Below are 19,840 nucleotides of genomic sequence, written 5' to 3' on the forward strand. Positions count from 1 at the left end.
GGCCGGTTTCTCTGGACTTAAGCAGTAAGGATGATGTTTTATAGGAAACGATTCCCCTACATCCACATCATGTGTGGCTAAGGTTGTACATCCTAGCTTATCTCTACAGACTCTTTTGAATGCAGTGAGTAGCCTTGTTAGGTCTTCGCGTTGTACTGCATCTGAATATGAAAGCATTGTGTCCATCTCCCTAACAATTCAGTATTAGCTAACCAGATAGTAGGAGGTTCAATTTGAGAATTATCTAGGCCTCCTTTTGCCTCATCCTCACTATCCCTTTCATCCTTCTCTGTCCGTACTACCTGACATACCTGTGCTTGCTTATCCTCCTCCCAGAGATAATATTGTTTCAACTATTAATATGATACAGCCAATTCTTTTTCCAGTGATCTGGGGTGTCAATCAAATAATTGACTTTACCAATTCTTGCTGACTTTATATGGACCACTGAAATATGCTTTCAGCGGTTCATCCTGTAAAGGCAGTAATATTAGCACCTCATCTCCTGGTTGAAATTTTTGGGTCTTGGCATGCTTGTGTGCCCATTTTTTCATAGTTGTTTTGGAAGCTTTAAGGTGTTCCTGAGCCACTTTGCAAGCTCTCGTGAGCCGTTCCCGGAACACGGATACATAATCTAGCACAGAAGATTCGTCCTTCTGTTCTAAAAACCTTTCTTTAATTAGTTTTGGAGCACCTCTTATCTCTTGTCCATAAACTAATTCAAAAGGACTAAAACTGGGAGATTCATTAGGTGAATCCTAGTGGCAAACAAAAGAAATTCTAGCAAACATGGGGATATTCATGACATTATGCCCTGATTTTGAGGGTCTGAATGTACCTTTCTAAAGCCCCTGGTGCCTGTGGGTGATATGCTGAAGACTTTAACTGTGTTATACCCAAATTACCCATAACTTCCTGACAAATTTTAGACATAAAACTGGAACCCTGATCCGACTGAATCTCAATCGGTAATCCTCGGCTAGTGAAGAACTGGGTTAACTTCTCTACCACTGCCGTAGCAGAAATTGTTCACCAGGGAATGGTGGTTGGGAACCGAGTAGCCATATCCATGATAGTGAGTATATATTGGTGTCCTGTTTTTGTTTTCCAGAAGGATCCTACACAGTCTGCCAACAGCCTACTAAGTGGTTCCCCAAAAAATGGCATGGGAATTAGAGAGGCCAGTTTTATGGCAGGTTGTGGTTTTCCCACAATCTGGCATGTATGGCATGTTTTACAAAACTACACCACATCCTTGGAAAGACCTGGCTAGTGAAAATGTCGACTTAAACATGATTGGATCTTCCAGATCCCCACATGTCCCACTATAGGAATTTCATGCGCTATCTTCAATAGTTCCTGGCGATACTTTGGCGGTACCACTCTCGGATGAACTATCGTCCATTCTTCATCTGCAGGTCTGTAAGGAGGTCTCCACTTCCTCATCAGCATCCCATTTTTTAATACAGCAGCCTTCTGAAACTCCTTTTGCCTCAGCTTCTTTTGGAGCTGATTGTGCCACTTTATTTAACTCTGGATTGGCTTGCTGAGCATTGATTAGAGAAGACTTATGAAACATTTCCTTTGGATTATCCAAATCCCCAAAGAAAGTTTCAGATATTCAGTATTCTGTCTGTGGTGCCAATTTTACCTCCAACAATGGAACTTGGTTGGCCATTGCTTGGGTTACTACACATGAAGGAAAAAATCCTGGAACCTTTTCCCACAACTGTTCTGTTTCTTTAACTTCACTTGGTTTTGCCGTGATTACTGGAGAAGCTACTACCTTCGCTCCGGTCAAATCATTCCCCAGGGTAGATCAACGCCGTCTACTGGCAAACTGTGGACAACTCCTACAGTTACTCTTCCAGACATTAGGTCACACTCTAGGTGCACCCGATACAAAGGTACGGATATATACTCCCCGCCAATACCATTCACTAAAACCTTGGCATTCAGTGTACTCTCTGGTGGAAATGTTATGCCTTTGCCCCAGCAAAAGAGTTTGGGTTGCTCCTATATCCCTAAGTATAATTATAGGCTTACCTGTCTCACTTGAGGGATAAGGAGTCATTTTTCCTTTCAACAGGAATTCCCTATAACTCTCAGGTATCTTATTCACAACCCCTGCACTCACAGTGGTTTTTGTACTTGGCCTTACAGCTGCAGTCAGAGCTACAGCCTGATCTGCTGTACTCTCGGTCAGGGCCCCTTTCTCCGCATTGGCTTTAGGTGCCCCAATAAGTCCCATGGATTTACCCCGCAACTTCTAGCATTCTGCAACAAGGTGTCCCACCTTTTGAGAATGGAAACACTTAGGCTTGCGGACCTCACTTCTACCCTCAACATCTTCCTTTCTGACCTGCGGAGGAAGTCCTGGGGCGTTCCCAGCTGTCCCCGGCTACTTGCCTTCCTTTCACCTGCCCACCTTCTATCCTTCTCGGGTTTGTGGGGGTGATGGACAAAGGGTTCGGGCTTATAAACAAACTCATAATCATCAGCAATTTCCGCTGCCTGTCTGGCCGTTGAAAGCTTCTGGTTCTCTTCATGGGTTCTTACTAATGGAAGGAGTGAATTTTTAAATTCTTCCAGCCTTAGTTCCCGAAGATTCTCATATGTGGCCTCTACCTTTAGTGCCGTTTCCAACCATCAAAATTAATTTACTTAACCCTCTCAAATTCTATACAAATCTGCCTAGACAATTTCCGGAGGTTCCAAAATTTCTGCCGGTACGCTTCAGGGACTAACCCGTATGTAGTGAGAATAGCTATTTTTGCCATCTCATAATCTGCAGAAGCTTCCTCAGAAAGCATGGCATAAACTTCATGAGCTCTGCCCATCAACCTGCTTTGCATAAGCAGTGTCCAGCTCTCCTTTGGCCACTTCATCTGTCTCGATATCTTTTCAAAGGAAATGAAAAATGCCTCTATGTCCCTTTCTTCAAACTCAGGGAGGGCTTGCACAGCTCCCCACTGGGTCCTGGGCTGTAGTCAGATCATTTCTCACCAGAATTTTCCTTGAAGTTAAGGCCACCCTGTTGTCTTAATTCCAGCTCGTTAAACTTCAAATTTCCTTCCTTCTTTCTCTTTGAAATTCTAGTTCAAGTTTTCTCACTGTCAATTCTTTTTCAAGCTCAGGTTTTTTCAATTCTTGTTCCTGCTCAAATTTTCTCATTTCTATTTCTTTGCCAAGCTTAAGTTTGTCTCCTTCTTGTTCCTGCTCAATCTACTTCATTTGCAACTGAATTTTAGCTAATTCAACTGCACTACACTCTGGTTTGCTTTTTTCTTCTTCCAATTTCAAATGGTGCACTGTTACATCAATCAGGTCTGCTTTCTTAGCTCCTGGTTTTAGCTCTAACACCAACAGTCTGCCAAATCCTTTAGTTTAACCTTGGTTAAGTGTCTCAAAGCACTCAGGGATACATCCTCCTTCCCCAAAAAAGTCGCAGCAACTGTTAAAGACATTCTGTAGAGTAAACTTTAATCTACTGCACAGGAAACCTTTTGTTTTTTACTTTTCCTTTTTCAATTATTATCACCCCACTTACAATTACACATCATCGGCATTGGGTTTATCCCGCAAAGAAATTGTATGTTACGACTGAGGCGGGAGGAATGCACTGTTTATTCTAGTTCCACTTCTCTACGGGTCACAACACATATTTAAATTTTTTTCCCACTTTTCTATACGGTCATAGACTCTATTTTTATCCCAGAATAAAACACACCACCCTGGTTTCTTTAATAAACAACAAAATTATCAGTTTATTGTAAAACAAGTCTTAACCAGTAATGAAGTAAAGCATAAACACAGATTGAAATACCAAAGTTCCCTTTTTACCCTAGCCTCGCACACTTTCACACACACACACATACATAGGTTAACCGGATAAAGAAAGGGATTTGCGTTTCAGAGCTCTATTACAAAAAGACGAGAAAACACTTGGGTTCAATCCTTGCTAATTCTTGAAGAAGAAAGAGAAGATATGCAATGATGTCATTTGTTTGGTTTGGCGTCCCAAATGTGTATAGACGGCTGTCACTGGGATCTTCCTAGAACAGTTCTTTTCAGGCGATGTTGAAGATCAGTTTGGGTAGGCTTCCAGGAAATTCAGCAACAGAGGTTTCAGACACAGACCTTACAGGAGGAATGTAGCCACAGTTTCAGTCTGCTTCTTACACTTGCTTTTCAGCTGCTCGAGACATGGAAAACTGGTAGGCTTTTTCCAAACAGCTGGAACAGACGGAGTTGGGGTGGTTTGTTCTTCTTTGCAAGTCTTCTTTAACTGTCTTTTCAAATCATTGTCCATATCCCAATTCACTGTCCAAAGCAAAACCATAAACAATGTCACGAGTCAAGTCTCCTGACCCCTATAAATATTGACCTGTCATTTCTCTGTAAACATCTTCCCCAAGTCAAAAACAACCCCTGCTGGGTAATTACTTGAAGACAGCTGCCTTCCAGTAATTGTTTACAGTCCAGACCTCTCAGTGACACTTGTAAAAGAAAAAAAACATCCATGGACTCCTCTTCAGATTTAAACCACAACCCTTCAAAATTTACCCCCCAAAAAAGGAAGCACTCATAACACACTTAAGAAATAAACTTGGAGAATGACAGCATGATTTGAATTTGGATTTAAAAAATAAATACCAATGTTTTTTGCATTCAGTTGTGGACCTACGCTTTACACAAACGGTTCTTGCATTTCCCTAATAAGTGTATACAACATGGTGTGTGATTTGGAGCTATACCAAAGATTACTTTGCACTCTATTGACAGTTTTTGCAACTTGCTAGCAGCATTTCCACTTGCTATCCGAAAACAGGTCCCCTTACAAAAAGACACTTTAAAAGCTTTGTTTTGACAGTGTACTTCAATCTCAAATTCTTAGCCAAAGACACAACCATGATGAGCATCTTAATTACACATACTTCCAAGAGTTTTATGGTTATATATGTTACCTTCATTAACATGCAAGTAATCCCCAAAGACACATTGTACAGCGAGCTCGCCACTGGTATCAGACCCACCGGCCGTCCATGTCTCCGTTATAAAGACGTCTGCAAACGCGACATGAAATCGTGTGACATTGATCACAAGTCGTGGGAGTCAGTTGCCAGCATTCGCCAGAGCTGGCGGGCAGCCATAAAGACAGGGCTAAATTGTGGCGAGTCGAAGAGACTTAGTAGTTGGCAGGAAAAAAGACAGAGGCGCAAGGGGAGAGCCAACTGTGCAACAGCCCCAACAAACAAATTTCTCTGCAGCACCTGTGGAAGAGCCTGTCACTCCAGAATTGGCCTTTATAGCCACTCCAGGCGCTGCTTCACAAACCACTGACCACCTCCAGGCGCGTATCCATTGTCTCTCGAGATAAGGAGGCCCAAAAGAAATAAACAAGTACTTAACTTTAAAAATCCACCAAGTTCAAATGTTTTATAAGCCATAAATCTTACCAAATTTTATCAGATCCCAATAGAAAATATGGTACCTTGTGATTGAAATATTATTTAAGCAACTTTTGCATTGAATATAAAAACAATGTCTTTCTCTTTCATCACTTATTATTCAGTTGGCTTTCCTATTACGAAAGTATCATATGCAGTAAGAACCTATCAACTATAGTCTATTTCTCAGAGGTTTAATTCATCAAAATAAACTGTACATGCTATTCATAATATTTGTATTTATAGAATACTTTATCACATTGAAACATATCAAAAGTCCTTCAGAAATGGATTACTTTTGAAATTTTGTAATTGTTATGTCGGGAAATATGGCAGATATTCTCCAGTAATAGCATCTCACAAACAGCAATTGAATAAACGACCAGTTAATTTTTTTTGTAGGTTGGTTAAGACATTGGCAGCACTCCCTGTTCTTCAAATAGTGCCTTGGGATTTACAACATTCATCTAAATGACCAAACAGAAAGATGAGATAATGATTTCAATGTCTCAATCAAAGGACATCACCTCCATGAATGTAGCACTCCCCTCAGTACTCCAGTGTCAGCTCAAGCTTCTGGTAAGGGTCTTTAAAGCATAAACTTTTGAACTACAACACCTGCATTTATACAGGCCTTTAAAAGAACCTTGTCAGATGCTTCATACATAGGGATAAAGACCGAGAGGAAAGAGGGCTATTAACCGAGCCAAGATAAAACATACTCTCTAGTCTGTACCTTGCTTTTGATGAGAAACGACTGAACATAAATTTACTGAATAAATAGTTGCCATTGTTAAAATTAGAATGCTAGAAAAATAACTGAACTCTGTGCAAGCAAAGTTTGTTATGTAAGAAAATGTTCATGCAGAAAAAGGGTATATGCAGCAACACAATTAAAGAATTCAGATTACTGGAGAACTACAAATTCAAAACTTAAACTTTCATCAAGATGGAAGCATAAAATTACAAAAAAAAGAGGTATTAATAGATTAAGAGAATGAACAAACTGGCAAATGGATTTCAATGTAGCAAATGTGAGGTCATCCACTTTGGACCTAAAAAGGACACAGCAGAGTAATTTCTAAACGGTGAAAAGCTAGAAACAGTGGAGGTCCAAAGAGACTGCACACAGAGTACATAGATCATCAACACGTCATGGACAGGTACAGAAAATAATCAAAAATGTTAACGGAATGCTGGGCCTTTTATCTAGGGACTAGAATACAAGGTGGTAGAACTTATGCCACAGCTATACAAGTCCCTAGTTAGACAACACCTGGGAGTACCACACCTTAGGAAGGGTATACTGGCCTTGGAGAAAGTGCATCATACGTTTACCAGAATGATAGATGGACTCCAAAAGTTAAATTACGAGGAGAGATTACACAAATGAGGATTGTATTCCCTGGAATTTATAAAGTTAAGGGATATCATATGATTAAAGTTTTCAAGATATTAAGGTGAGCTGATTGGGAAGATAGAGGGAAGCTACTTCTGCTGATTGAGGAGTCTAGGACTACTTGACAGTCATTTACGGCACAAAAGGAGTCCATTCGGCCAATCGGGTCCATGCCGGCTCTTCACCGAGCTATTCAGCCAGTCCCACTCCCCCGCTCGATCCACATAGCCCTGCAAGCCTATTTCCTTCAAGTGGCCATCAAATTTCCTTTTGAAGTCATTGATTGTCTCCGCTTCCACTACCCTTATGGGCAGCGAGTTCCAGGTCAGTACCACCTGCTGCGTAAAAAAGTTCTTCCTCATATTCCCTCTGCATCTCTTGCCCAAAACATTCAATCTGCATCCTCTAGTCCTTGTACCATTAGTCAACGGGAAGAGTTTTTTCTTGTCTAACTTATTTAAGTCTGTCACGATCTTGTACATTTCTATTAAATCTTCCCTCAATCTCCTTTGTTCTAAGGAGAACAACCCCAGTTTTCCAACCTAACCTTCTAACTAAAATCCCCCATCCTTGGAATTATTCTGGTAAATCTCCTCTACACCCTCTGAAGAACCCTCTCATCCTTCCTGAAGTGTGGTGACCAGAACTGGACACAATACTTCAGTTGGGGCCTAACCAGAGATATAAAAAAGGTTCAGCATAACTTGCCTGCTTTTGTACTCAATGCCTGTTTATGAAACCCAAGATCCTATATGTTTTACTAATCACTCTCCCAATAGTCTGAATGAATGAGTGGGAAAGAACACGGTAGATGGAATAGAACGTGAATAAGTGTGAAGTTATCTACTTTGGCTGCAAAAACCCCAAAAAGATAAGAGTATTTCTTGAATGGAGAGAGGTTGGGAAGTGTTGATGTCCAAAGGGATCTGGGTGTCCTTGTTGATGAGTCACTAGAAGTTAGCATGCAGATGCAGCAAGCAATCGGGAAGGCAAATAGTATGTTGGCCTTTATGGCAAGAGGATTTGAGTACAGGTGTAAAGAAGTCTTGCTGCAATTGTATAGAGCCTTGGTGAGATCGCACCTGGAGTACTGTGTACAGTTTTGGTCTCCTCATCTAAGGAAGGATATACTTGCCATAGAGGGAGTGCAATGGAGGTTCACCAGACTAATCCCTGGGATACCGGGATTGTCGTATGAGGAGAGATTGAGGAAACTCAGCCTGTATTCTCTAAAGTTTCACAGAGTGACAGGTGATCGCATTGAAACTTACAAAATTCTAACAGGGCGTGACAGGGTGGATGTAGACAGGATGTTTCCCGTGGCTGGTGAGTCTAGAACCAGGGGGCATAGTCTCAGAATAAGAGGTATGCTATTTAAAATTGAGATGATGAAGAATTTCTTCACTCAGAGGGTGGTGAATATTTGGAATTCTCTACCCCAGAGGGCTGTTGAAGCTCAATTATTGAGCATGCTCAAGACAGAAATTGATAGATATCTGGATACTAATGACATTAAGGGATATAGGGATAGTGCGGGAAAGTGGCATTGAGATAGGTGATCAGCCATGATCTAATTGAATGACACAGCTGTCTCGACAGGCTGAATGGCCTACTCCTGCTCCTATGTTCCTATGCCCCGCCACCTTCAAAGATTGATGCACATGCAGCCTCAAGTCCCTCTGTTTCTGCACACTCTTCGAACGGTGCCATTAAGTATATATTGCCTCTTCCTATTCCTTCTGCCAAAATCCATCACCTCACACTTGTCAGTATTAAATTCCATCTGCCACCTCTCTGCCCATTCTGCTAGCCTATTTATATTCTGTTGCAGGTGGTTCACATCATCCTCACTGTTTGCCACACCTCCAATTTTGGTGTCATTGACAAATTTTGAGATTCTACTCTGTATTCCAAGATCCGTCATTTATATATAGCAAAAAAAAGCAGTGGTCCCAGCACTGACCCTTGGAGAACACCACTGTCTACCATCCTCCAGTCTGAAAAACAACCACTTTCTGTCCTTAAGCCAAATTTTTTATCCAATTGGACACTGACCCAACTATTCCATGAGCCTCAAGTTTGTTAACCAGACTTTTATGTGGTACCTTATCAACGCTTTCTTAAAATCTATATGAACAACCTTCATCAACCTTCTCTGCTACTTCAAAAATTTCAATTAGTCAAGCATGATCTGCCTTTTACAAATCAGTGCTAGCTATGCTTAATTAACTTGAACCTCTCCAAGAATGTGCTGATTCTTTCCCTGATTATTGTTTCTAAAACCTTACCCACCACTGATTGACCTGTAGTTACTAGGACTGTCCTTACACCCTTTCTTGAATAACGGTGTCACATTTGCCACTCTTCAATCCCTGGTACCTCCCCCGTATCCAGTGAAGAATCCAAGATTATGGCAAACCCTTCCACTATCTCCATCCCCACTTCCTTTAGCAACCTGGGATGCAAGCCATCCAGACCAGGTGAATTATGTACCCTAAGCATAGCGAGCCTTTTTAGTACCTCCCCCCTCTCAATTTTTACCTCTCCATTGCCTCTATTCTCTCTGCTTCTACGGATATTTTGTCAGATTCCAATTCCTTAGTGAACACTGATACAAAGTACTCATTTACTATATTAGCCTTGCCCTGCGCCTCTAAGCATATATTACCCTCTTTGTCCCTAAAATGCCCCACTCCTCCTCTTAGTACTCACTTACTATTTACATGCCGGTAGAAGATCTTTGGGTTCCCTTTTATGTTGCCTGCCATTCTATTCATATATTCTCTCTTTGCTAGTCTAAATTTCCTCCATCTCCCTTCTCAAATTATTGTATAAGGCCTGGTTCTCACTTGAAGAATTCATCTGACATGAATCATACACCCTCTTTTTTTAATCATAATCTCTATCTCCCTCGTCATCCAAGGAGCCTGTTATTGGTTCCCTTACCTTCTGCCCTCGCTGGAATGTACTTAGACTGTACGTGAGGCATCTCTTCCTTCCATAGTTCTGGTACAGTTCTTCCGGTCAGTCTTTGATTCCATTCTACCCTGGCTAGACCCTCTTCTCATCGCATTGAAATTAGCCCTCTTCCAATCTAGATCTTCTACCTTGTTTTGTTCCTTGCTTTTCTGCATTACAAGTCTAAACCTTAGGATACGATGGTTACTCTTACTAAGTGCTCCTCGACAGACACTTGGTCTACTTGGACACAATCTAAAAATTAGAGCGGGGCTTTTCAGGAGTGAAATTAAGAAATACACTTAATTAAGAAATTAAGAAATACACAAAGGGTGGTAGAGGTTTGGAACTCTCTTCCGCAAATGGCAATTGATGGTCAGTCAATTGTTAATTTTAAGTCTAAAACTGATCGATTTTATTAACAACAGGTATTAAGGGATATGGGGCAAAGGTGATTATATGGTGTTGGACACTGATCAGCCATGATCTCACTGAATGGTGAAGTAGGCTCAAAGGGCTAAATGGCCTAATCCTGTTCCTGCGTTCCTATCAAGTAACTTGAATCCAGAGACCAGACTTAAGTGCACTCCCAAATACCCGTTTTATTTATTTTATACATACATACGATCTATAGTATGACGGTGATAATTTGACATTTTGATTGTCATGTTGAATTTGCTTAGGCGGCTATGTACTGAAGACAGTGGCACACTTTTGGAAAGGCTGCAGAGGAGATTTCTGGAATGATACCAGGGATAAGGGAATTGGGTTATATGAAGAGTAGCTAAGATTGTTCTTCTTCCGGCAGAGAAGTTAAGGGAGATTTAAGTAGTGTTCAAAATTATGAAGCGTTTTGACCGAATAAATAAGGAGAAACTGTTTCCAGTGGCAGGAAGGTCAGTTATCAGAGAACACTGAATTAAGATAATTGGCAAAAGAACCAGAGAGGAGATGAGGAGAATTTTTTTTTTTTTTTTTATACACAGCAAGTTGTTGGAATCACTGCCTGAAAGGTTAGTGGAAGCAGATTCAATGGCAACTTTTAAAAGGGAATTGGATATATACTTGCAAAGGGAAAAACTGCAGGTCTCTGAAGAAAGAGCAGAGCGGTAGAACTAATGGAATAGTGCTTTCAAAAAGCCAGCATTGGCATGATGGGCCAAATGACTTCCTTAAGTGCTGCATGATTCTACGACTTTTATCAGTACTTCACCAAACTTATTGAACCTTTCATACAGAAATATTTGCATTAGTAGAAATTTTTGGATATACTATTAAATTGCCCATGGGGTTGACCGTGGTTAGATGATGAATCTAATTTTTTTATAAATTCAAAAACAGAGCCACAATTGTGCATAGGACTCCCTCTGTATATTCATATGCTTAAAAGGAGAGAACTGCTAAATCCTGTTACGAGTAACAAAATAGATTCGATAGTGACTTGAATGTGGGTGAGCACTTCAGAAGCAGTGGCCTAATAAGAGTTAAGGAAAATCTTAACACAAATACAAGGGCACCTGATTAAAAATGGGCAGATTTCAGAAAGATAAGGAGTAAAGTAGCTGAAGTAGAGAGAAAAATTGTCACACAGGACCATTAATTAACATTGAGATGTTTTTAAAAAGGGAACTACATATATTTATTCTGCACTGTTGTAATTAAAAATGACTATTTAAAGTATAAATAAAGAGGTTAGACACAAGAAAAGGAAGACTTGCATCACGACCATCGGATGTCTCAAAATGCTTTACTGCCAATGAAGCACTTTTGAAGTGTAGTCACTGTTGTAATGTAGGACATGAAAATGGAAGGAATGCACATGGTCCTACAAGTATGATTAAAATGCTAAAAATAACAGTGAAATTAACAAATAAGTACATGATAAGAGAGAGATCAGGAAAGCAAAGAGGGAGCGCAGAAAGAATCTCTAAGTATTCAACAAACAGATCAGTAAAAAGAGTAGAAAATGGCAGATACGACCCCTGGATTGGATAGTGAATTAGCAGAGGATAAACAACAATTTGCATTCATATAGCATCTTTAATGTAGTAGGAACAACCCAAGTCGCTTTGTAGAAGTGATGAGACAAAATTTGATTCTGCGCCACAGAGAGCTATTTGGACAGGTGACCAAAAGCTTGGCCAAAGAGGTAGGTTTTAAGGAGCGATTTGAAGGAGGAAAGCTAGAGATATGGAGAGGTTTAGGGAGGGAATTCCAGAGCTTAGTGAATACTGGTGGGATACAAGTACTTCATAACAATGTTTACAAAGAGAAGAATATTGAAGAGAAGGTAAAATCCTCATGACTAAGAGAGATAAGAGAAATAATAAATAAAATGAGAATATTAGAGAACTTAGCAAAAATAAGGACAATGTGTTGAGATCTGACAAATATATCCAAGGATCCTGAGAGAAATGGGATAAGGCATAGCAGAGGCTCTAGAAATTATATTGAGTGTGGATGTGTGCTGGATGTCTGATGAGTGCCAATATAACACCTATTTTCAAAAAAAACAAAGCTGATCAAGGAAATTTAACATCTACATTGAGGCAAATTTTGGAATCATTCATTAGTGATGAAATTACTAAATTATCTAGGTGAGAAAATAATTACAAATAGCTGATACAAATTTTAGGAAGGAATATGGTGCTCATCAAACCTAGCAGAACACTTTTGAGGAGGTAACAGTTTGTGGTGGATGTGGAAAATGCAGTGGATGTAGTGTACATGGACTTTCAGAAAGCCTTTGACAAGGTACCACACAGGAGAATATGAGAGAAGATTAAGATGCATGCAATTAGAAAAAAGGTAGCAAATTGGATTTAAAGCTCGTTAGAAGGGAGCAACAGCAGTTTTTCAGAATGGTTGGAAGTGAGTAGTGGCACTCCACAGGATTCGGTTCAGACATATACCTATTCTGGGGTTTCTCTACGATACCATGCTAAATCCTGCTCCAAGGTTCGACCATGTTACATTCTGGAAGACCAACAGCACGATACATTTGCTGTTTTTAGCAAATAACTGAACACATTAGCAATTCCTCAACTTTTAAGGTGTGTAACTAGGGCATTAGTTACGATGTATGATTCATCATTTTCTTTTTCAAGCTGTGACAGTATGGAATGCTGTCCCTCAATCTATTATAGTTTTTGCAACTGACAGTTCTTTGCAGAATTTTGAGAGACAAGTAGTTATTCATTAAACAATTAACCACATTTGTTACTGTCATGCAGACCGGAAATGCGATGATACAACAATCACGCGCTAACTCTGAAGAATTATGGAAAACGGATTTTGTCTTTAAAAAATACACCTAAAACTTTGTTCACTTTTAATGGTCCAAATTGGCCACTGAAGAAAAAAAGGAGATTGGCCTTTGGTGTACTCAAGCAGTCTAACAAAGACAAAGGACAAATCTTCAAAGCCAAAAGGAGTTAATGAAACCCATCTTACATCCATCCTAAAAACATTCCAGAATTAAATGTCTTCTTTTCAAGCAAAGGAGGTGTGAAGTAGCCACGTCCTGGGCCATTGTGCAATGACCATCAATAAAAAAGAGAATGTTTCCTACCAGGTGAGAAGTGACACAGTTTTACCTTAAAAAAAAGACAGCCAGAGAGAGGGAGAATCTGACCCAGGTGGTGAGTCTACTTGTAACAGCTTGAGGTCCAGCCAAGCTAGGAAGCACAGTGCCCTGCTGAAAAAATCCGACATATACAGTATACAGTAGTGACAGCCAGAAGTAACCCACCATCTTCAACAGAACCTTCAATCAAGAGAGAAATTTACAATCATCTCAGGCCTGCATCCATCTAGAATCATCTCAGGCCTGCATCCAACTAGAACTTGATTCTCAAGGGAATTCAACAGGTTTATCGTAACCTTTTCCCCCACTAAAAACCACCTTCCTCTTTTCCTTCTCAATCTGTTTATTGTGTGTGTGCGTGAGTGTGTGCTTGTGTGAGTGTGTGTGTGTGCGTGCGCACGAACGAATGCATGAGTGGATGTGGTTGTGACAATTTTGGGATGAGGCGTATTGATCAATAAACAATTTACTTCCTTTTTTTTGAAAACCTACAAGAAAACCTGTTGGCGTCTGGTTATTTGAAAAATAAAACACCAAGGGGCTGAACTCTAATACAAATACACTTGCTGCGGTCAGGTGGGGAGTTGAACGGGGGAAACACCCATGTCACATCACGTGGCCGTAACATTACTTTATGCTGTGTATCTGTCACAACTGTATATTAGTGTTCATGTATTTTGTAGTTTATTATTCAGCTATGATTTGTATTTTAAGTAAATACAATAATTCCTATTCATACCTTTAGAAGTTCAAAATAATGCAGGCAATGGTAAACAGGTGCCAGTAACAGTCTGGGAAGAACATACTGCACAGCTTCTTTGAAACCTTCACCTATTGACTGAAATAAAACATATCAATTAGTCTTGTAAAATCTAGATTACATTTGTAATTACTATGTAAGTGGCAGAATTTAAGCTGTTTACATTTGTGGAATGCTCACCTGTAAGTAGAATGCAGCACCTGGCTTGGATAGAAGGCTGAGAAAATGATCATGAAAGCCAGGCCGTAGTATGTCCTGTGCATAGTTTTCATATGGATCAAATGCTAACTCCTAAAAAAATGTCAAAATATAGCTGCCTGTAAATATATCAGGAAATAAATCTAAATTTTACAGTGATCAGGTAATAAAATACATTGAAGAGCATGTATTTCTATTTTTTGGTAACGCAAAACACTTGTAAAGAGAACATAGTCAAATTGAAGTGAAGCTTTAAGATGATAAAACCAGAAACTGGTATTTTATGAAGGTATGGGGATTACCCCGTGTAACTACTGTTCAATTTATTTTAACAAAAGCTTTTGAAATAGCTTACGAGTTCAAAGACAACCTCATGGAATCAACAGCTCTGAAGTACTTAATGTTTTTAGAACAAACAATATTCCAATGCAAGTATAACTGCAAAATTTTCCAAACACATTCTTTCAAAGGGTGATACTACAGTTTGAACGCTTCTATTAAGTAACACATTTATAAAACATCACAAGATGTCTCAGAAGGGAGAGTGGACCCTAGAGGAGTCAGGGCAAGAGTTAGGGGAAGTGATTAAAGGAATGGCCAAAGAGGATTTTGAAAGTGGGTAAAGCTATGGCAAAGGAGAGAAGATAGGAAGAAAATTCCAGAGTGTAGTTACATGATGGCTGTAACAGGGAGAAGAGGGGATGCAAAGCTGAGCAGATTCTGAAGGGCAGAGGTATAAACTGAAATAAAGGGCTGGAGGATATTGCAGAAATAGGAAGAGCAAAGCAGTGAAGGGATTTGTAAACAAAGTTGAGAATTACAACTCAATACACAGGTCAATAAGGATAAGGTTAATAGTGGAGCAGAACTTAATGTGAAATAGAGCATAGGCAACAGAGTTCTGGACCAGTTAAGTGGGAGGAAAACTTTACCCAGAATCTTTTCGGAAAAAACATGATAAATTTCAAGTGCTGTGTCAGATTCAGCTGTGGCTTTCAGATAAACTGTGCCTTTGGAATTTGGTTACGGTCTGGATAGACACTTCAGTGGCCTTGCAACAGGAAGACTGCATGTTCAAGGGCTGGAATTCAATATCAGCTGCTGTGGCAAAGAGGCATTTTAAAGACTTTTGGAGTCGACAAAAGAAAGCACCCTGTATTAGCAACCTTTTCCTTTAAAGAAAAGCCCCAGCAATTTTACTTGTACGAACCAAAATAGCTGTGTGAATTCAAGGGCACACTCAAGTGACGCAGTGGTTAGCACTGCAGCCTCACAGCTCCAGGGACCTGGGTTCAATTCTGGGTACTGCCTGTGTGGAGTTTGCAAGTTCTCCCTGTGTCTGCGTGGGTTTTCTCCGGGTGCTCCGGTTTCCTCACACAAGCCAAAAAGTCTTGCAGGTTGATAGGTAAATTGGCCATTATAAATTGTCACTAGTATAGGTAGGTGGTAGGGAAATATAGGGACAGGTGGGGATGTTTGGTAGGAATATGGGATTAGTGTAGGATTAGTATAAATGGGTGGTTGATGGTCGGCACAGACTCGGTGGGCCGAAGGGCCTGTTTCAGTGCTGTACCTCTAATCTAATCAAGTGGTTTCATGACTTCCCCTTTAAGGACGACATGGATCCAGAGATGTGGTGTGGACTGGGAACCCAAGAAAAATTCAGTATGAAGTTCAATCGCAGGCACCTCAAGCTGTTTTGCATCTTGTTGTGCTTAAATATGTTTCAACACTAAATGGGAAGTAATGGTGTCAAATCAGTTAGTACCAAGAGAAAGATCCTGCAAGAGCAAAAATAAAGAGCATGGCACAAATAACTGATGCGGCAGTTAAATTCAAGAACAAATTGTGATGCAAATTAGTTGATGTCAGCAACATGCACATCCAGCAACTTGTACAATAATGGACATTAATGGCATCAAAATATCAAAAAATCTGAAGAATTACAGCACAGTAGGTACATTTCCATTACCGTCAAAATAAAACTGATGCCTTGCAGGTGTGGCATCATTCATATATTGTGCAGTAGTGCGAGGGTAATACCTTGAAGAAACTCTGACTCTCCTGTTTTTTCCCTTGACAAATACATACATAGTCACATTGAGACCTAGCTGTGTGTGAATAATATATGGAACTAGGAAGAATGTTACAAAATCTTCGGTATTAAGCTTAGCTGCACTCAGTTCAACCAGTATGTGATTAGGTTAAGCTGATCGACAATTAGTAGCTGTATCTTGCTCAACCTGCAGATATAAACTAAAGCAATGAGTAATGTGACATTCCAAGACAACACTCTAAAAGCATGATATCCAAGCGATTGAAGAGTGAATATGTACATTAAAAGGTATTTTACTACATGACAAATGAGTACACTGTGCAATGGGTGGCACACTGGCGCAGTGGTTAGCACTGCAGCCTCACAGCTCCAGCGACCCGGGTTCAGTTCTGGGTACTGCCTGTGCGGAGTTTGCAAGTTCTCCCTGTGACCGCGTGGGTTTCCGCCGGGTGCTCCGGTTTCCTCCCACACCCAAAGACATGCAGGTTGATAGGTAAATTGGCCATTGTAAATTGCCCCTAGTGTCGGTAGGTGGTAGGAGAATGGTGGGGATGTGGTAGGAAATATGGGATTAATGTAGGATTAGTATAAATGGGTGGTTGATGGTTGGCACAGACTCGGTGGTCCGAAGGGCCTGTTTCAGTGTTGTATCTCTCTATGACTCTATGTAAGCTTGTGAAGTATGGCGTTCAGAAATTAAGGAAGCAGAAAAAAGATCAAGTTTCTCTTTGCCTCTCATGAAACACCAAAACATGAGGCAGAAAGCCAATGGTTCACAAAGAATCCAAACACAGACCATCACAGAAGACTAAAATCACTGCTATATCGAATTGGGCCCCAGGAAAATAAGCCGTTAAAAGGTATTTTACTACATGACAAATGAGTACACTGTGCAATGGAGTACCACAGGACAAATTTTGTAGTGCAGGTCCTTTTTAGGCAGGTTTTTTGGATGTGAGTAAATGCTTGGAAATGGAATGCCTTTGTTGAAGAAACGCCTCTTCATGACAGCCAGGATGTCAAGTGGAAGCTATCTGGGTCAGGGTGAAAGATGTGACCAAGCAACTACGAATGGAAATCCCATCAAGATCTGAAAGCTGCTGCTTTAAGGCCAGTATGGGATTACCAGAATTACCACTGCTCTTTCCATTCAAATTTTGTGAAGTACTCTAGGGCTGGGGAAAGGAAGAGAACATCTATCAGAACATCCAAAGAAAGTGAAACAATATTCAGCTCCATGTTGACTTGAGTACAAATAGTAAAGAAAAGCAGAGTAGAAATAGAAAAACTGCCTCATGATGCAAAAGTATTGGCTAAAATAACTTATTTAGTGGCTGACATGAAGTGAGAAAGAATGCTGTGCACAGTCCTCTAATTACCGTACATGTCACTGAAGAGAGTACTGTACACACAGTATGCTCCCAAATTACTTGATAGCCAGTCTTAAAACAAAAAACAAAGACAGCGAGATGCAGCAACTGGGCAGATTTATAATCCTTTATGACTAGAAGATATTCCTGATCATTTCTGTACGGATCATCCATTTCTGTGGATAAACTATGATCCAACAAAGTACATCAGCATTGCTTGCCCAGCTATTCAATCAGCCTTTCAACAGGGAGATTTTAAGAGCCAATCATTTGCTGCAGCTGTAGAGAAGCTCCAATTTATAGCCGTGACATCTAAGCTCTATGGACAAGATCAATGTCATTTGTAAGTAGGCATTCTTTAGGCCTGTTGTGGACAGTCAGCAGTTGGATACACACCCTGGATGATCAGAAACTGTGCTGTCATGCTAAGCATTTCCTTTTTGAAGAATTTGCTCAGGGGTCTGAGGTAATGTTCCTTCTAATTTCTGTTTGCTGTGCAAGGCTGGCTTGTTGAACTGTACAGTCTCCAAGATTGACGTGTGGCTGTGCATGCACGCATCCTAAAGGGAATGTTCTTGTACGTGGCCAGTTTGTTCCCTGCTCAGCACATTTCCAATTGCTGCATGGCCATGCACCCATGCAGCTTAGAGGAAACACTGGTCTGAGGTTCAAAAGTGGTCCAAAGCTCTGAACATTTTGGAACCACTGGGAATACATTTTTCTCCTTATCTAATGTGTCAGAATCTGCTTAATTACTACAAATGTGATGGAGTTCTTCTGGTCAAACTGCGTTTTGTGCAGCTGACTTGTTGGGTGCTTTAACTTTGGATTCCAAGGGTGTTTTTTTGGAGACAGTCCCCAATTTGAAATTGAAACTAAAGGCTTCCAGGTTCTGGGAAGAAAAACCCAGGTTAGACAAACAAATAGTCCTGTGATTGAGAAAAAACTTTTTTTTTAAACCAATGACATGTGACTAGAGGTTAAGTTTCAATTTTGACCAGAAGGCTTTTGAGAGTTGAGAAGGAATCGGCAGTGGATGGAAATATCGACCAGTTATTGTTTAAAAAGGCAGGTTGAGTGCTGCAGTTTTTGGACTCCTAGACAGGCTGCATGGAATAGAATCAGACTACAAAACAGCTGGTTAAAACAGTTTGACTATGGGCAAAGGAGCCTGGACTGAGGGCTGACCACAGGTGAACGACTTACAGCAGCTGTCTTCAGTGACTGAAAGTTATTTGTGGTACTAGGCTATTAGGACGGTAGTGGGCAAGGTTGAGGTTGTTCGAGAAGTGACAAAACCAAATCGTTAAAGCGAGGATCGCATCGCTCGCTATTGACGAGACTTCATTACTTCTGCATCTGTATCCTGGAGGGCAGAACTTGAAAAACTACCTGAGGAAGATCCTGATTTTGTTGTACCGTGAGACTGTTTGACACACCTTGCTGATAAGACTGTTCAGAGGATCTGTAAAGATCGGCTTTGATGCATCTGCTAATTAATGTGTAACCTTGAAGATATATAATTGATCGTAATTTAATTGTCAGTTCACGGTTAATTTATGTTGGTTTTGGTTTGAGTGTTAAAGTAAAATTTATACAAATGAAATCTTGCCTGTTTGATTTTTGTTTCCTAAGTTGGGGTGAGTCGGGGGATTTGATTCTTTTGGTTTGTTGGTGGTTTCCATGGCGATCATAACACAGATGACAAGAGATTGTTGACAAATACGAGCATTACCACCAGTATGATAACTGCCAGCATTACAATAACAATAACTTATCTTGAATTAGTGTGTTCAACATAACAGAATGTCCCAAGGTGTTTCACAGGAGTATTATAAAACAGAATTTGACACTGAGCCACATGGGGCAGACAGCCAAAAGCTTGGTCAAAGAGCTAGGTTTTAAGGAGTATCTTATGAGAGGAAAGAGAGATAGAGAGGCAAAGAGGTTTAGTGAGGAAATTTCAGAGATTATGGTCTAGGTAGCTGAAGGAACAGCCACCAATGGTGGAGCAATTAAAATTGGGGTGCTCAAGAGGCCAGAATTAGATGAGTGCAGATAAC

At 40.4% G+C, this 19,840-nt stretch overlaps 1 protein-coding gene across 3 annotated transcripts in view; it reads right to left on the reverse strand.

Moving 5' to 3' along the window:
* LOC137376290 (son of sevenless homolog 1) overlaps window positions 1–19,840 on the reverse strand; it is a 365,559-nt gene that overhangs the window by 104,680 nt on the left and 241,039 nt on the right. For 2 of the 3 annotated variants that reach the window (XM_068044541.1, XM_068044540.1), the window contains exons 7-8: window positions 14,334–14,444; window positions 14,133–14,231 (exon numbers count right to left, since the gene is read on the reverse strand). The exons of the other annotated variant lie outside the window; for it this stretch is intronic. In XM_068044541.1, coding sequence (XP_067900642.1) covers window positions 14,133–14,231; window positions 14,334–14,444 — 210 coding nt within the window. The remainder of the gene's footprint in view (window positions 1–14,132; window positions 14,232–14,333; window positions 14,445–19,840) is intronic. 3 annotated transcript variants of the gene reach the window in all.

This window comes from Heterodontus francisci, chromosome 13 (assembly GCF_036365525.1).
Source record: "Heterodontus francisci isolate sHetFra1 chromosome 13, sHetFra1.hap1, whole genome shotgun sequence".
In the NCBI taxonomy this organism is placed as follows: Eukaryota; Metazoa; Chordata; class Chondrichthyes; order Heterodontiformes; family Heterodontidae; genus Heterodontus; species Heterodontus francisci.